Genomic DNA, 14,351 nt, shown 5'->3' on the forward strand with positions numbered 1-14,351 from the left:
CTCGGTAGTACCAGGGGGGAGAAGGGCTGCTGCCCAGCTTCTCACCGTCACTGCTTGAAATATCCACACTTTAAAAAACCCTTTTGCAGCAGCAGAGTCCTCGGTGTGGTTTCAGCGCTGCTCTGTGCCGGCAGAACACTGACCAGGAGCGGCACGGCGCTGCGGAGCCAGGACCCCGCAATCGATAGCGCCGCAAAACCGGGGCGGGCAGCGAGGATATTTGCCATCAGCTTTGTAACTCCTGGTTGACAGGCTCTTACCCATGACAGCTCTTCCTCGCTCCCCTCTTTCTGTCCCCTTCCAAGATTTAATACTGATTTACCATTTTAATTAAGGACGTGATTCTACAAATATTTACAAGCCGGTGTAGCACGTAGCACTGGCTGTGGGTCAGTGAGCCACAGATCCACGTACAAATCCCTTCACAAGCGTGGGTAAAGGGTGGCACCCTTCGCATCACCACCAAGCAAAGGGGTAGTTTTAAACCCTCTTGCTTACTCTGCTCTCCCGAATCTTAAAAATTCAACCAAAAAGCCATTTGGGGTGAGACTCCACATACCCGTCCTCAGCATAGAAGTCTGGCTTGCTTTTCCTTACATTAAAACAAAAGTTATTGAGTTTGGTCCTTTCCATATCTTACAGTGTTAACAAAAATAGATGCTTATTACTTTAGTAAAGGTTTTGATTTGGAAACTATTTACCGTGTAGACTTTGTACGCTCTAATTGCTGTTGATTCTTCAGAATATATGTAATGGAAAGCAGCTGAAAGACTGGGGTTTAAAAATGGGCTCTTGCACATTTGAAGTAAATTTTATCCTGCAATCAGTCGTAAAGATCTTAACCGCAGCTCTCCCATATCCTAAACACGCAATCGCTGCGGAGCCTTTCCAGTCCCTTGGGCGCAGGGCGCTAGAAAAGGGGGAGAGCGAGTACAAATGTGGGCCCTGATCTCTGGGGGTATTTCAGGGGATACTCAGCGGGACGGGTCACCGGCCTAAATCTTGCCTCTACGTTTCTTCTAGGATGGAGCCTTGAATGAGACTGTGCAGGGACGCAAATGAATAATTTCATCTGCATGGAGGAGCCCAGCGAATTAAATAGAAGCGGCTCTGGTGAGTAAAACGATGAATTGTGGCTGGGTTTTGGGACCGGCCCCTCAGCCGAAGGGCATCCCCCCAGCCCCGCGTGCTCCCCGGCTCCTGGGGGAAGGGCTTGCTTTTTAAACGTGCCTCCATCTACATGGGCATCTGCCCTAAAAACGCGTGGTGATTTTGGTCCATCGATGCAGGCCCAACAGGACCAGGTGCTCTAGGCTGCTCTGCCTGAACCTATGGAACTGCGACTTCAAAACAAAGAAAAAAAACCTCAAAATACTTAATTTTGAGGGATTTTAAAAGCATCTCAAACGTAGTCTAGGTACGGATTGACTGGTCCATCTTCTGAATGATCTATAAAGACCACTATGAAGCCAGATAGCATCTCTGCTCACTTGTAGTCATTTTTGCTTTCGAGCGCGCCCCCTCCCGTGGTGCCGGCCCCCTCTGGGGGGGAGGAGAGCACAGCTTGAGAACACTGGAAATTTAAATCCGAAGGAAGCCTCAGGTTTCATATAGCACAAAAAGCAAAGGAGATTCAGCCTCCAAAATTGTTAAAGATGTTTAACACTCTCCATTAAAATCACAAAAGCGGTGTAATTCATTGTTATCAGAGAAACGCTTTCTTTCAAGCCTTTCTTCTTTAAAGGACTGCGTGAGATATTTCGGTACTAAATTAGTATCTTCCATTAGCGGGAACGGCTGCTAAGTACACACCATAAATTCTTCGTACCGGGAGCCAGCCACGTGTGCGTGAGGCACGCAAAGGCAGGGCCGCCCCGGGCCGCGAAGGAGCGCCGGGGGAGAAGCTGCCGCAAGGCCGGAGGCTTGCGGAGGCTGCTGAGGCAGGCGCTTGATGGCGGGCAGCTTATCTAAAGCCGGGATACGTTCGCTCTGGATTTACTTTGTTACAACAAAGACCAAATTTGGAGTCTCTCGTTGTTACGATTATACCTCGTGCTTCTTTCCACCCTCTCTTGAGTTCATGTTTAATGATTTCCTAAACTCAGAAGGTTACCTGACCCATGACTGTGACGCTGAAGTTGTTTCCTGCCCTTGGTCTGGTGGGCCCTTTGGATGCCGAGCATCCCCAGCCGCCCTGCTCGGCACCCGCGGCCTCCCCGCGCACACGGTGTGCGACGGGCAGCAGAGAAGACGACAGTGATCTGTACTTAACATTAGGTGGCACAAAAGAGTTTCCTTTTGCTCACAGGAATACTGAAATACATGGGCAATAACAAGCCGAGATTTTCTTTTCTTTAAACGAAATTCTCCTTCCCTGTATTTTCCAGCTTTCAAGTCATCTTTGAAGGTCTTCTGTTTATCAACTTACCTGATTCCGCCTTTCATTGCGTCTCTTTTGTCTCTTAACGTAATTTGTTTTAAAATAATGCGTAACCCAGCCCTCGCTGTAGTTGTATTTACAGACCAGCCAAAGGGCTCTAAACCAGGCTCCTTTCAGTGCAGCGCCTTCTGTCCTTCCTCCAAACCGGCGCTGGCCACAAGAGCTTTACCCCTCAGCACCCCGCACGCTGAGAGCCAGCGCGGCCACGCAGGGTGCGGTTTAACCCGAAGCTTTTCCTCCGTGTCCTCAGCTGGGGCTGCTCACAGACGCAGCCATTGACTCCTGGTTTGGTACCCGCACTACCTGGTGCACGCTTATTTTGTTTCTGGAGTTGACCGAGAAACGCGGGTTTTGGGGCTCTATTTCCTTCTCCTTCCGTTGTAATCCTTTCCGAAGCAGTTGCAGGTTGTCATCCCACTGCGGAGGCAGCCGGGCTTTGCTGCGCCAGCGCGGGGCCAGGCGCAGGCCCCTCGCCCCCAACGCCGCCGTGTCTGCGCTCTGCTGCAGCTCGCGAAGATTTGCAAAAAAATAAATCAGATTTAGGGTTAAGAAACAAAGCATCGCCCACTGTTTATGTCCCAAATCCCTCTTGCTAACAGGTACAGGACTGTACGTCTGTTGTAACCGGCGTGGGAAGGCGCACGTCCACTTGTGCTCTGGCTGCTGCCGGGCGATTAAAGGCGAGGGAGCTCGCTCCGGTCGCTTCTCGGGACGCATAAAGGTAAATTTTCCCCTCCCCTAAACTATTCGCAGAAGGGTTGGTTATTGTTTTCTCCAAGGTTCAGCTTCAGAAGGGGGGAAAGAAAAAAAAAATAAAAGGCCATTTCGCTGGTGATGCCGTGACGTTTGCCGCTTCCCTGCCTCCCCCCCGGCAGCCCCCTCCTCCCCGCGCCCGGCCCGGCTGCCGGAGCTTCCCCGTTTCACCCCATTAGATGTGATTAACTGTTATTGTTCCTCCCGAACACGCCGCTTCCCGCCCGGGGGAGCGGGGGGCGGCCCGGGGGGGTCGCGACCGAGGAGCCGCGGCCCGGCCCGGCCCCCGCCGCCCCTCCGCTCCCGGCGGCGGAGCGGGGCGGGGGGCGCGGAGGGACGGGCGGAACAAAAGGACCATCCTTCGTGCCCCGTTCCCGCTGCTCGGGGCCCGGGGGGGGGCCGGCGGCGAGCGGGGGGGGGGGGGAGGCGGCGGCAGCGCGGGCGCGCAGAGCCGCGGAGGCGGCGCTGCCGGCACCACGCGCTCGCATACGTTAGCGATACGCACATCCACACACGCGCGCGAGTATTCCTGCACCCCGCATCTCTCCGCGGCGCAGAAGCCCCTTTTCCACCCCAAAACCGAAGCGCCTGGCGCGGCGGCGCGGCAGGTGGAACCCGGCCCTGCCCGGGGAGGGGGAGCGGGGGCGGCCGCGGCCGCGGAGCCCCGCCGCCCGCGCCCCCGGCCCGGCCCGCGCCCCAAGCAACGCGACGTCATTGTTAACCTTTTTTTTTCTCCTTTTTTTTTTTTTTTTTTTTTGTAAAAATGTTTATTTAAACCTTTTTTAAATTTTTTTTCCTTTTACAACAATAAAATATTGCGTCGATATAAACCCCTTGACTAAAACTGGTCGACAACCAAACGTTACAGCGACTCGTGTGTTTCGTTATTATTTTTTTTCCGACACCCATTTAGGCGCTTTTTTTTTTTTTTCTTTCTGAAGCGTTTTTTTTTCCTTTTTTTTTTTTTAAACATAATGAGGAATTTATTGAAAATAAATAATTGTTGGCAACTGCAATAGGCAATTTTGGATAAAATAGTTGAAAAAAGCAACCTTTAATGAAAATAGCGTTTATTATACATCAGTTACTAAATGAATAAACTAAATGATCTTTCTTTAAATTAATAACTTCCAAAAAACGTTTAATATACAAAACTGTACAGTTATAAAGTTGGCAGAAATAGGCAGGTCCTCAGTGTCGAGTTTATTTTTTTTTCTTTTTTTTCATTTTTTTTTTTTTTAGCGCTTACTGAAAAATACTTGAAAAATATAAATGTCGAAAGGAAAAGATCTGACCGCCGGGGAGGGAGAGGGGCTGTGCGGGGAGCCGCGGAGCGGGGCGCGGCCGCGGAGCGGGGCCGCACCGGGCCCGGGGGGGGGGCCCTGGGTGCGGGGGAAGCCCGGCCCGGCCCGGTCCTGCCCGGCGGCCCCGGGAGGGTGCGGGTGCAGGGAGCGAACTCGGCCGTGCACACACACACACGCACACACGCAGCGGTTCCCCTTGGCGAGCGGCTGCGTGGGTGCGTGGGCGTTGCACCCCCGTCCTGGCGTCCGACACCTCCACGGACGGGCGGAGGAGAGGGGGCGGTTACAGCTCAGCACTTCCCTGTGCCCAAAAAATGGTCATGGTTTTAGCGATTTCGTCTTTGTTTTGTTTTTCTCCCTGTTCGTTTTGTTTTTGTTTTTTTCTATAAAAGCTTTTCAACACACCCAGCATCTCCCTGTGACGCGGAAATAAGCTCAGCGTGAACCAAATGCGGGCGTTTTCCGTCCCCCTCCCTCCCCCCGAAATCCGTGAGAGCCCTCATTCCTCTTCACCACCGAAACAAAATACAGAGAAACCGATTTCCGAAGCCAAAGCGCAGAAGTATAAAGGTGTTTTACTACAGACCTCTCAGTCTGGCGCTGATCAAAAAGCCCAACTCATCTTCGGAAAGAAAAGGACTGGCCAATGCCAGGGTTTTGTTTGTGATGCTTAATTTCGGATCAATCGCTTAGAAAGAATGATTATTTTTATTTTTGGTTTTTCCTTGGGAGAAGAGGGGGGGAGGTCAGGACTGCAACCCGACCGTTTTGCGGTGTTGGGAAGTTCTCGGAAAAGGCAGAGAAAAGCTGCAACGAATAAGCGGGTTCCTCGCAGCCCTGCGGGTGCGGCGAGGTTGCGCGGGGCTCCGCGGGCGCGGAGGGGGACCCCGTCTCCTCGGGGGGGGGGGGGGGGGAGGAGGCCCGCGGCCGCCCTGCCCCGTCCCCGCTGGGTGACATTGCCGGTGCGTGGGGAAGGGAGCAACGGTTTGACTGATCAATTCGATACAAATTAGGTCACAAATATTGTGTACAGTTTGTAGTAAAACACCTCAGACATTTAAAAACGCTATATAAGTCTTTAAAAATGCAAAACTAGTCTATTGTAAAACAGATTCACCTGAAATACAGCTGATATAACCAAGGCGCTGGAAGGTTATTCATAGGCACACATCTGTCTTTCCTTTTCTGTCGGTTTTTTCTTTTTTTTTTTTTTTCCTTTTTCCCGTGGGTTTTCTTTTTTTTTTTTTCTCCTTTTTGTGTGGGTTTTTTTTTTTTTTTCCTTCGTCCTAGCGGAGACCGAAAACAAACCTTGTCTGCGAGTAAACACCGTGTACTGATCAGCGGAAAGGTCGGAGAGAGAAAAAACAGAAAAAACAAACAAACAAACAAAAAAACCAACCAAAAAAAAATATATATTGCCCAGGCGGGGAGCGGGGAGCCCCCGCTCCGCCTCTCCCGCCTCTCGGAAAGCATAAGTTAAAGCCCCGGCGGAAAATCCGCGCAGCCCGCAGTCCTGCCTGCCCCGCCGGCCCCCGGTCAGAGGTCGTGGCAGGCCGTGTCCGTTTTCACGCCGTGGGAGTAGACTTCGTGCTGCGGCTGCTCGCCCGGCGGGGTCATCCGCTTCTCCTTCTGCCGCCGGTTGCAGAACCAGACCCGCACCACCTCCTTCTCCAGCTGCAGGCTGTCTGCCAGCGAGGAGATCTCCTGGGCGGCCGGCTTGGGACACTTGAGAAAGTGCGTCTCCAGCACGCCCTTGACACTCACCTCGATGGAGGTCCGCTTCTTCCTCTTCCTCCCCTGCGCCGCGATCTTGTCGATGCTGGTGGGGCTGCCGGTGGAGGAGTCGGCCTCCTCCAGCCACTTGTTCAGCAGCGGCTTCAGCTTGCACATGTTCTTGAAGCTGAGCTGCAGGGCCTCGAAGCGGCAGATGGTGGTCTGCGAGAAGACGTTGCCGTAGAGGGTCCCCAGGGCCAAGCCCACGTCGGCCTGGGTGAAGCCCAGCTTGATGCGCCGCTGCTTGAACTGCTTGGCGAACTGCTCCAGCTCGTCCGAGGTCGGCGTCTCCTCGTCCGAGTGGTCCTGGCAGTGGTGCCCGCCCAGCTCGCCGTGCTCCCCGCCGCCCTCGCCCCGCAGCCCCGGGTGCAAGCCCTGCGCGGCGGCGGCGGCGGCGGCGGGCGGCGGGGTCAGCCCGCCGTGCTCCAGCATGCCGCCCACCGCGAAGCCCGCCTGCGAGTAGACGTTGAGGGGCTGCCCGGCGGCGGCGGCGGCGGCGGCGGCGGGGGCCAGCGAGGCGCTGTGGGCCGGGCTGGCCCCCCAGGCGCTGGGGTGGTTGGCGTGGGGCGAGTGGTGGGAGACGTGGGGCGAGCGGTGGTGGATGATGGCGCCCAGCTGCAGGTCCTCGCGGCCCGGCTTGACGTCGGGCTGCTCCAGCGGGCCGCCGGCCAGCGCCGAGGGCCAGGGCCCGCCGTCGCTCAGGCTGGTCACCCAGTGGTGCCCCAGCGGGTGCCCATTGCCGGGGACGCCCTGCAGGTACTCGCTCTGCAGCAGCTTCTGCGGGTTGCGGAAGGGGCTCCCCTGCTGCATGCCCGCGCCGTCCGCATGGGCGAGCGAGCCGGAGCCGAGGAGGCTGTAGGGGTTGGAGGCGGCTGTGGCCATGGCCGCCGCGCAGCCCCCACGAGTTATACTGTGGCGGCGCCGCCGCTTCAGCCTTTGACATCCACCGGCACGGCGGCCCGGGCAGCGGCCGACCGCCGACTGGCAGCCGCGCCGCCCAATGGGGCCGCGCCGCCGGCGGGGCCGCGCCGCGCGGGCCAATGGGAGGGAGGAGGAGGCCGGCCGCGGCGGAGAGGGGCGGGGCGAGAGCGCCGGGAGCCGCGCGGGCCCGAGGCAGGAAGTGAATCACTCCGCCGGCACCGGGGGCCGGGCGCGAGGCGGCCCCGCCGCTTAACTCCTTCCGCGCCGGGCTCCGCGCCGGGCGGGGAGGGCGGGGGGGGGACGCGGGGCACGGCTTAAATGGGGAGCGATTAGCGCCGGGGGAGAGCGCGGCAGAGGTTAAACGGCGGCGGCCCGGCGGCAGCCCTGCGGGACCACCCCGGCGCGGCCCGGCCCCCGCCGCGCCCCCGGGGCCCTCCAGCCCCGCCGGTCCGGGCGGGCTCCGCCGCTCGGTGCGCGGTGTCCCCTCCGCTCCTCTGCTGCCGCCGCTCCGCTGCTCCGAGCCGCGCGTCTGCCGCCCGCCCCGGGCCGTGCGCTCCCGCCGTGCGCGCCGAGGAGCAAAACCAAAAAAACCCCAAAGCCCCCAAATAATAAAAAAAAGCCCCCAAAGGCCCCCCCGACCTCCCCGCCGGTAAATCCCGGCGGTGCCTCCCCCAGGTTTGCGATGGGAAACGGGCGGGCGCCGCCGGTGCGCGCCGGGCGTGCGGTCCGCGGGCGAAAAAAACCGGGGGGGAAAGGGGAAAATCCCGGGGGAAAAGGGGAAAAACCCGGGGGAAAAGGCGCGAGCGGCCCCGGGCCCCGGCGGGCGGCGGGGGGAGGAGCGCTGCGCCCCCCGGCTGGCCCGGGCCCGGCGGGCAGAGCCCCGCAGCCGGCCCGCAGCCGGCGAGCCCCGGCGGGGAGCGGTGGCGGGGCTCCGGCGGGGGGGAGAGCCGAAGCCCGCACCTCCGAACCACTCCCGAGTTAAAAAATGACCTTTCCCTGCATAATTTTGGAGGTAACCTAGCTGCGTAATTATATTTGCACTTACAGAAGACTGCATCAGAGTTCCCTTATTGGTTTGAAATTCCATTAAATATATTGCAAGAGCTCCTAGGTTAAGCTTGATTTAAATTTGCATACATTTTCATATATTTAGCAGAAATAAAAGAAGGCTTGCAGCTACCAGAAAGTCATTAAGGCATTAGTTTCTCTGAGAAGACAGATCTGAAGAAAATTCAAGAAAATGAGAAAATAGATAGAACTAAGGTGAGCGCTCCTCTGATTCCTTCCTAGCCGCGTAGCATCGCTTTCCTCATTATAATAATAATAATCACAATAATTTCTCGCCGGGGCTCGGGCAGGGCGCAGCGTGCGAGAGGGGGGCAAAGGCAGGGCTGGCCGGTAACGAGCAGAGCGGGGTGGGTGGCTGGGGGTATATCGCGATATATCGGGGAGGCTGCGGGTCTCCGAGCGCGTCCCGGGGCGGGCGGCCGCTGCGCTGCGCCCCCGCGCCCGCTCCGCGCCTGCCGCAACCCCCGGGAACAACTTGGGGAAAAAGAAAAAAATAAAAAAAAATTTAAAATAAAGGAGAAATAAAGTTTGCAGGCGGCGGGGAGCGGGGGGTCAGGAAATGAGCAACGTCCCCGGGAGAGCCCCGTCCTTGCCGGCAGGGCCCGGGAGCGGAGCGGCGGCGGGCAGCACCGCGGCCGAGCCCGCCGCAGGCGCGGGGGAAGGCGGGGAGGGCAGAGAAAGAGTTATATTAGCAGCTCTCTTTCTTTTTTTCTTTTTCCCCCCCTCCCTTTCTTTCCTTCCCCCCCCCCCCCGCCCTCCGCCTTCACACGCTTCTCGAAATAAATATCACCGCAGCCCGCGGAAGAAGAAGAAGAAAGAAAATAATAAAAAATCCGCACTGTAGAAAAACGTAACTAAATTATTTAAAATTAATTTGCACTTGAACTTCCGAAACAATTTTTCAAATCCCATTGCCCGTGAAAATAGATGTTCAGACCCGCCGTTTAATTAAGGCAGAGTCTCTAGCAGGGAAATAAAACCCCGAACGTCCCATTTCATATTTGTTGCAAATGTGTCTCCGGCAGAGCCCGGCTCCGCGGCGCTCCGCTCCTGGCGGAGGAGGCTCTCATCTCGCCTAGAGGAGAGTACGGTGTATTTTAAAGTGTTTTTATCTGCATATAGTTAAATCTTCTTGCTGTTCTAACTAATCTGCTGGAGAGGGTTTCTTTAGCTCTTTCCTGTCAGTCTAACTTCCCAAGTGTAACAGATGCCGCTCTCAAGCGGTCCTTTCTGCTGCTTTTCTTTATTCAGCCTCGCATATTTCTCCCCATGATCTGGGTTTCCATAGAGAGAGGAATAAAAGGGGGACCATGGCCACAAATCCCCTGCCCCATGCAGAATAAAAGAGCCTTATTCAATAGACGACCCCGTCTGGACATGGGAGAAAAATAAGTACATGCAAAGCTACTGTTGCAAGAATTTGTAACTTATTTTTCATAGACTGAAACCCATTAAAGTTTTTAAAAAAAAAAAAAAAAAAAAAAAGTTTGGGGGTTTGGACCGTGCGCTCCAGCCCTCCGGCTCCGGGCGCCTCCGCGCTCGAGGGACCAGCGTTTCCCCAGCAAATAACTGCCTTTAATATCTATTTTTTTCTTTTCCCCCTGCTAAATCTTCGGCATGAAAAAGATCGCACAATAGCTGAAGGCAGCCTACCGTCTTGGGGCAGCTAGAAGTCGCTATAGAGAAAACCCCCGCTTTGAAGTGGAGGAGCTGCGATTGTGGCGAGTCCCCCTCGCCCGGCGGAGCCACGGGCGGGACCGAGAGTTTCGGGGGGTCACCCGGGTGCGTGGCTCCGAGCCCCCCTTCCCTCCGCGGGCGGGCGGCGGCCCCCGCGCCCGGGGCCGGCGGGGGCGCGGAGCCGCGGCGGGGGCGCGGAGCCCCGGCGGCGGCGGGCGCAGCTCCGGCGGGGCAGGGACGGCTCTCCCCGGCTCCCAACCCGCAGATTCCCCTTTAAGAGCCATCACTAAAACGCGGGGTGCGGCTGGGCGTGCGTGGCTGTGTTTCGAAGCGGTTCTATAGGCGCCTCTGGAGGGGTAGGGACCCTCTCGATGGGAGAGAGCGAGCCCAGGAGCGGAGGAACGGCTTTATTGCGGCGGCAGAGCTGATTTTATTATATTTTAGAGATTTTTTCCTCATTGTTCGTCTGCGGGAGGGGTGGGGGGGAAGGTCTAAAAGGGGTTCGTTTTGATTGTGTTTAATACAGCATGAAGCTCGGAGCGGTAAGCTGTGGCTCGGTGTCATGACCTCTATATTGAAAACTTCACCTTCAACACAAGTTCACTTCAGAGACAGGACGAGTTGGATTGCGCTTGGTGGGAACAAGTGCAAATTTAAAACCAGAGTCAGTCCTGCCGGGGGTGGGGGCTGGGAAAGGGCAGTGTCCCCGTTTCTGACGGCAGGAGCTGGGGGTTGCATTGTGGCCACCGCGGCGCTGGCGCTCCCCCGCAGCCCGGCCGCCCAGCGGCTCGGCGAGCGGGGCTGCGAAACGGCTCCTGGATCTCCGGAGATGCTTTGTGAAAGCCTAACCTGCGCGGGGGAAGGTTAGGAGGGAAAGAGGAATTTACAGAGTATTAGCAGAAATTAGCCAATACCGACACAAGCTCAATTAGCTCCTTTTTTTTTTTTTTTTTTTTTTTTTTTTTTTTTTGGTCTCTGTTGGCTGCTCTTGAACGTGAGTAAATGCTGTGCAGGGAGAGAGGAGGGAGAGCCACAGCCACACTGCCATCTCAGAGCCACAGCCAGGAGCTGGACTGACAGATTGCAAATTAAAACACTCCTAATGTAAGAACGAACGCAGCCCCCCCAAACCTCTCCGAGCCCCTTAACAGTAAGCCCGGCCCGGAGGGAGCGTTGCTGCGGCTGGGCTGGTCCTGCGCCCGGAGAAAGGCTAGGGAGGGACAATAAAGCCAGTCCCGGGCAGAGAAAAATCACAAGGTAAATGGCATTTGTATTCTAACTGCTGCGGTTTCCAAAGCGTTTTGGGCGACTCCTCTCTCCTCCGCTCGAATCGCCTGTTATGATGATGATGATTATCTTTTTTTTTTTTTTTTTTTTCCACGTTGGTAATATTTGAAAAATGTACTTGCTGGGGGAAAAAAAAAAATGTCGTTCATTTGTGCACTACCACGTCATGTTCAGGTCACTGTTATTTTTTAGCTGGGTCGGTTTGTAGCAGGTCTTGTCTCGAACATTTGGTTGATTTGCAGTCGAGAGCAAAAAAAAAAAAATATTCCGGGAAGTCTCTCCAAAGTGCACATTTTTTTTTACCGTGGGACCGGTCTTGCCGTTTATTAAATCCACGGGTTGAAACGTCGGGTTTTGTTGTTCTCGATGGAGAAAGAGGGCTGGCGAGCGGGAGCGGGGGCGCGGAGGCTGCGCGCAGGGTTCAGGCCGGGCGCCAAGGGAGCTGCGCGGCGTGCGGATCCCTGCCGCGCAGGCACCGTCCTCACCGGGCCGCTCCCACCGGCGGGGCCGCAAGGGTCCGCTTCTTTCCTCCCGGACCGAAATCCCGGGCGTTTGGGGTTTTTTTGTTTGTTTGTTTGTTTTGGGTTTTTTGTTTTTTGGGTTTTTGTTTTTTGTTTGTTTGTGGGGTTTTTTTGTTTTTTTGTTTTTTTGTTTTTTTTTGCGGAGGTGGTGCCTCCCAGCGAACAGGGGCGATGCGGTCACGGGTGGGCGGCCACAGCCCCTCCGCGCGGGGGGACGGCACCCAGCTCCCTTCCTAAACCAGAGGCCACCCCGCTTATATGCTAGCAATAATTCAGATACAGTTCCTGACCGGACAGATTTCTGCTCAGACATATTTAAAGGGAAGTGGGTTGGATTTGAAAACGCACTAAATGGCATGCTATTTAACCTCTGTTGGCTAGTGAGACATCGAAGACAAATAGCTCTATTCCTTGGGTGACAAATACCTGCATTGTTGTTTGTCAGCTTACTGAACAATTTCAATGTGGTTTTTTTTTTTTTGTTTTGTGTTTTGTTTTTTTTTTTAACTCTAAGTTTTTCCAGCGTTACCATTCAGCGTGCCAAGCACCAGGTCCTGATCCCGCAGAAGGATCTAAACGCCTCCTGCACTCGTCATTCCTAGATTTACATTTCTAAATACGTAGAGGGCACTGCTAATTCTTTGTTTTCTCACAGGCGAAGTGTTTACGGCTTGGTGGAAAGTTTACTCCCCGTTTCATTCAGGTCGCGCCAAGCAAAGCTGTGATACAAATCTGAACTTTCAGGCCAGGCTGGCTCGCTGGAAGGTGCTTCCTTGGCGGATCGCGATGGAGGGAAGCGTGCCGGGGCCGTTCAGGTCCCGCCGGTCCCAGGGGGCCCCGCCGGTGCAGGTGGATGCTCTGCGCCGGCCCTGGTTCCCCGCCGCCGGGCTCCGGCGTGGGGCCGCCAGTGGCGGGAGCCGCGGCCGGGTGGGCGCAGGGCGCCGGGGCAGCGGACAAAGGCTTTGCCGACGCCTGAGCTCCCCGGGAAGCCCCAGCCTCGCATCCCCCCGCCCCGAGCGGGGATGAGCCTCCGGGGGCCCCGGCGCCCCTCGGGCGGCCCGGTGATGCCGGGGGTCCCCCTCTGCGCTTCGATCTGCCTCGGCTTCAGCTTCCCCCCCCCGCAGAAAGGAGCTGCGGGGGCTGACCCCTCTCCAGCCGCTTCTCCCCCAGCCTGCGAGGTCCCCTGGCATCTCCTGGCACCTTTTCTCCCCCCCAGCCCAAGGAGGAGGCCGGTTAAAGCCGCGGGAGGCTGCACCATCCCTTCCTTCCCCTCTTTGCCCTCCCCGGGGCGGAGGAGCCGCGGGGGTCCCGGGCACGGCGGGGGCTGCCTGGGGAGCGGGGGAGAAGTTCACGGGAAGGCGGGCGGGCAATAAATCAGCGCGGTCCGCAGGACAAATGGAAGCGCACACGGGAAAGTCGCCATCAAAGGGGGAGAGGCAGCCCCTCGGCTGCGCCGCCTGCGAGAAAGAAATAGGAATAAATCAAAGTCGGGGTGCTCGGGGCGGGAGGGGGGGGGAGGCTGCGGCCGGGCCCGGCCGGGGCGGGGGATGCCCGGTGCCGGCCCTGCTCCGCCCGGCAGCGCCGGAGCAGAGCCGGGGGCACGCACTCGGCAAACTTTTAATGAAATCGCCGGCGGTATCGATTTTTGGGGTTGGTTTTTGGTTTTGTTTTGTTTTTTTTTAATCGTGCTTCAGCCATTGGGAATTGTCCCTCTCGGGGGTGGCGGAGAAGGGCAGAAGGAAGCGAGGCAACGCGGACTCTATTGGACACGGAGTTATTTCATGTTTTAGAAAATACACGGCGTGCAGGAGGCTCTTCCAGAGAGCAGGGGGGCTGCGGGGTGAGCCAGCCCGGCAGACTGGGGGCTCGGCCATGCGGGAGGTGCAGGTACCGGTCCCTAGGCCCTCGGGGAGCCCTGGCCGCGCTCGGTAACGAAGAGCCCCCGGGAGGGCCGGCTCCCCCCCTCGGACAACCCGTTTCTGAAGTGCCACATTCAAGTATTTCCTATTTGCTTCTTCTCCAAACTGTTTAGAAATTACTAGTAGCGGATAAGTAAATTGCAAGTAAACCTAGTGAATTAGGATGATTCTCTATCAGTTTAATTTATGTTTTATAGTTAGTTTAGCCTTCTGATTTGATTGCCTTAGTAACGTGAATTGCCTACAGCTGCTGATGATACAGCTTTAATTCTGTTTTAAAGGTCATGTAAACATGTGCCTGTAGCATAAGGAATGCAAATTCAATTCCCTTTTAATGCTTCCTCACATTCACTTCACAGCCTTCACCTAGAAAATTAGCAGGATTTAATAGAAAACCGGCTGAATGTTATGATTTCATTAAAAGCCCCTCGCCCTCCCGGGCGCGGCTCCCCCTGGGCCGCCCCACGCCCGTGACGCGGCCACCCGCGCCCTTCCCACGCCCGTTTTGGCGGAGATCGAGGCGGTCCCGGCCCCGGGCCGGGCTCCTCGTCTTCACCCCGAAGCTTGGCTTAGCTGTGGGTAACCAACGCAGGGCTGGAAAACCCGGCGGCACCGCGAATTAACCCCGCAAAGGGGCGAGGACGCCCTGCAGGTGTGCAGCGATGCGTTAGGCTGTCGTACAGCTGCG

At 56.6% G+C, this 14,351-nt stretch overlaps 1 protein-coding gene and 1 long non-coding RNA gene across 5 annotated transcripts in view; one reads left to right on the forward strand and one right to left on the reverse strand.

Annotated features, from left to right (window-relative positions):
* Window positions 1-1,156: 1,156 nt before the first annotated feature.
* On the reverse strand, window positions 1,157-7,222 carry POU3F4 (POU class 3 homeobox 4). Of its 2 annotated transcripts, none has more exons than XM_087748128.1 (2): window positions 5,615-7,222; window positions 1,157-3,225 (listed from the first exon to the last, which is right to left on the reverse strand). In XM_087748128.1, the coding sequence occupies exon 1, from the start codon at window positions 7,150-7,152 to the stop codon at window positions 6,034-6,036; it is 1,119 nt and encodes a 372-aa protein (XP_087604254.1). In that variant the 5' UTR covers window positions 7,153-7,222; the 3' UTR covers window positions 1,157-3,225; window positions 5,615-6,033. The 2 variants fall into 2 exon arrangements, with proteins under 2 accessions (XP_087604254.1, XP_087604255.1); XM_087748129.1 differs by lacking the exon at window positions 1,157-3,225 and having other exon boundaries at window positions 4,007-5,810; window positions 6,262-7,222.
* Window positions 7,223-8,098: 876 nt separating this feature from the next.
* LOC148056748 (uncharacterized) overlaps window positions 8,099-14,351 on the forward strand; it is a 43,446-nt gene continuing 37,193 nt past the window's right edge. For all 3 annotated transcript variants that reach the window (XR_015702744.1, XR_015702745.1, XR_015702746.1), the window contains exon 1: window positions 8,099-8,454. This is a non-coding gene — a long non-coding RNA (uncharacterized LOC148056748). The remainder of the gene's footprint in view (window positions 8,455-14,351) is intronic.

Source organism: Nipponia nippon, unplaced genomic scaffold (assembly GCF_047370975.1).
Source record: "Nipponia nippon isolate SJK-2023a ecotype South Korea unplaced genomic scaffold, ASM4737097v1 scaffold_12, whole genome shotgun sequence".
In the NCBI taxonomy this organism is placed as follows: Eukaryota; Metazoa; Chordata; class Aves; order Pelecaniformes; family Threskiornithidae; genus Nipponia; species Nipponia nippon.

What these genes read in the sequence shown, in the direction of transcription:
- POU3F4 (XM_087748128.1), bottom strand. Translation starts at nt 7,152, where the DNA reads ATGGCCACAGCCGCCTCCAACCCCTACAGCCTCCTCGGCTCCGGCTCG.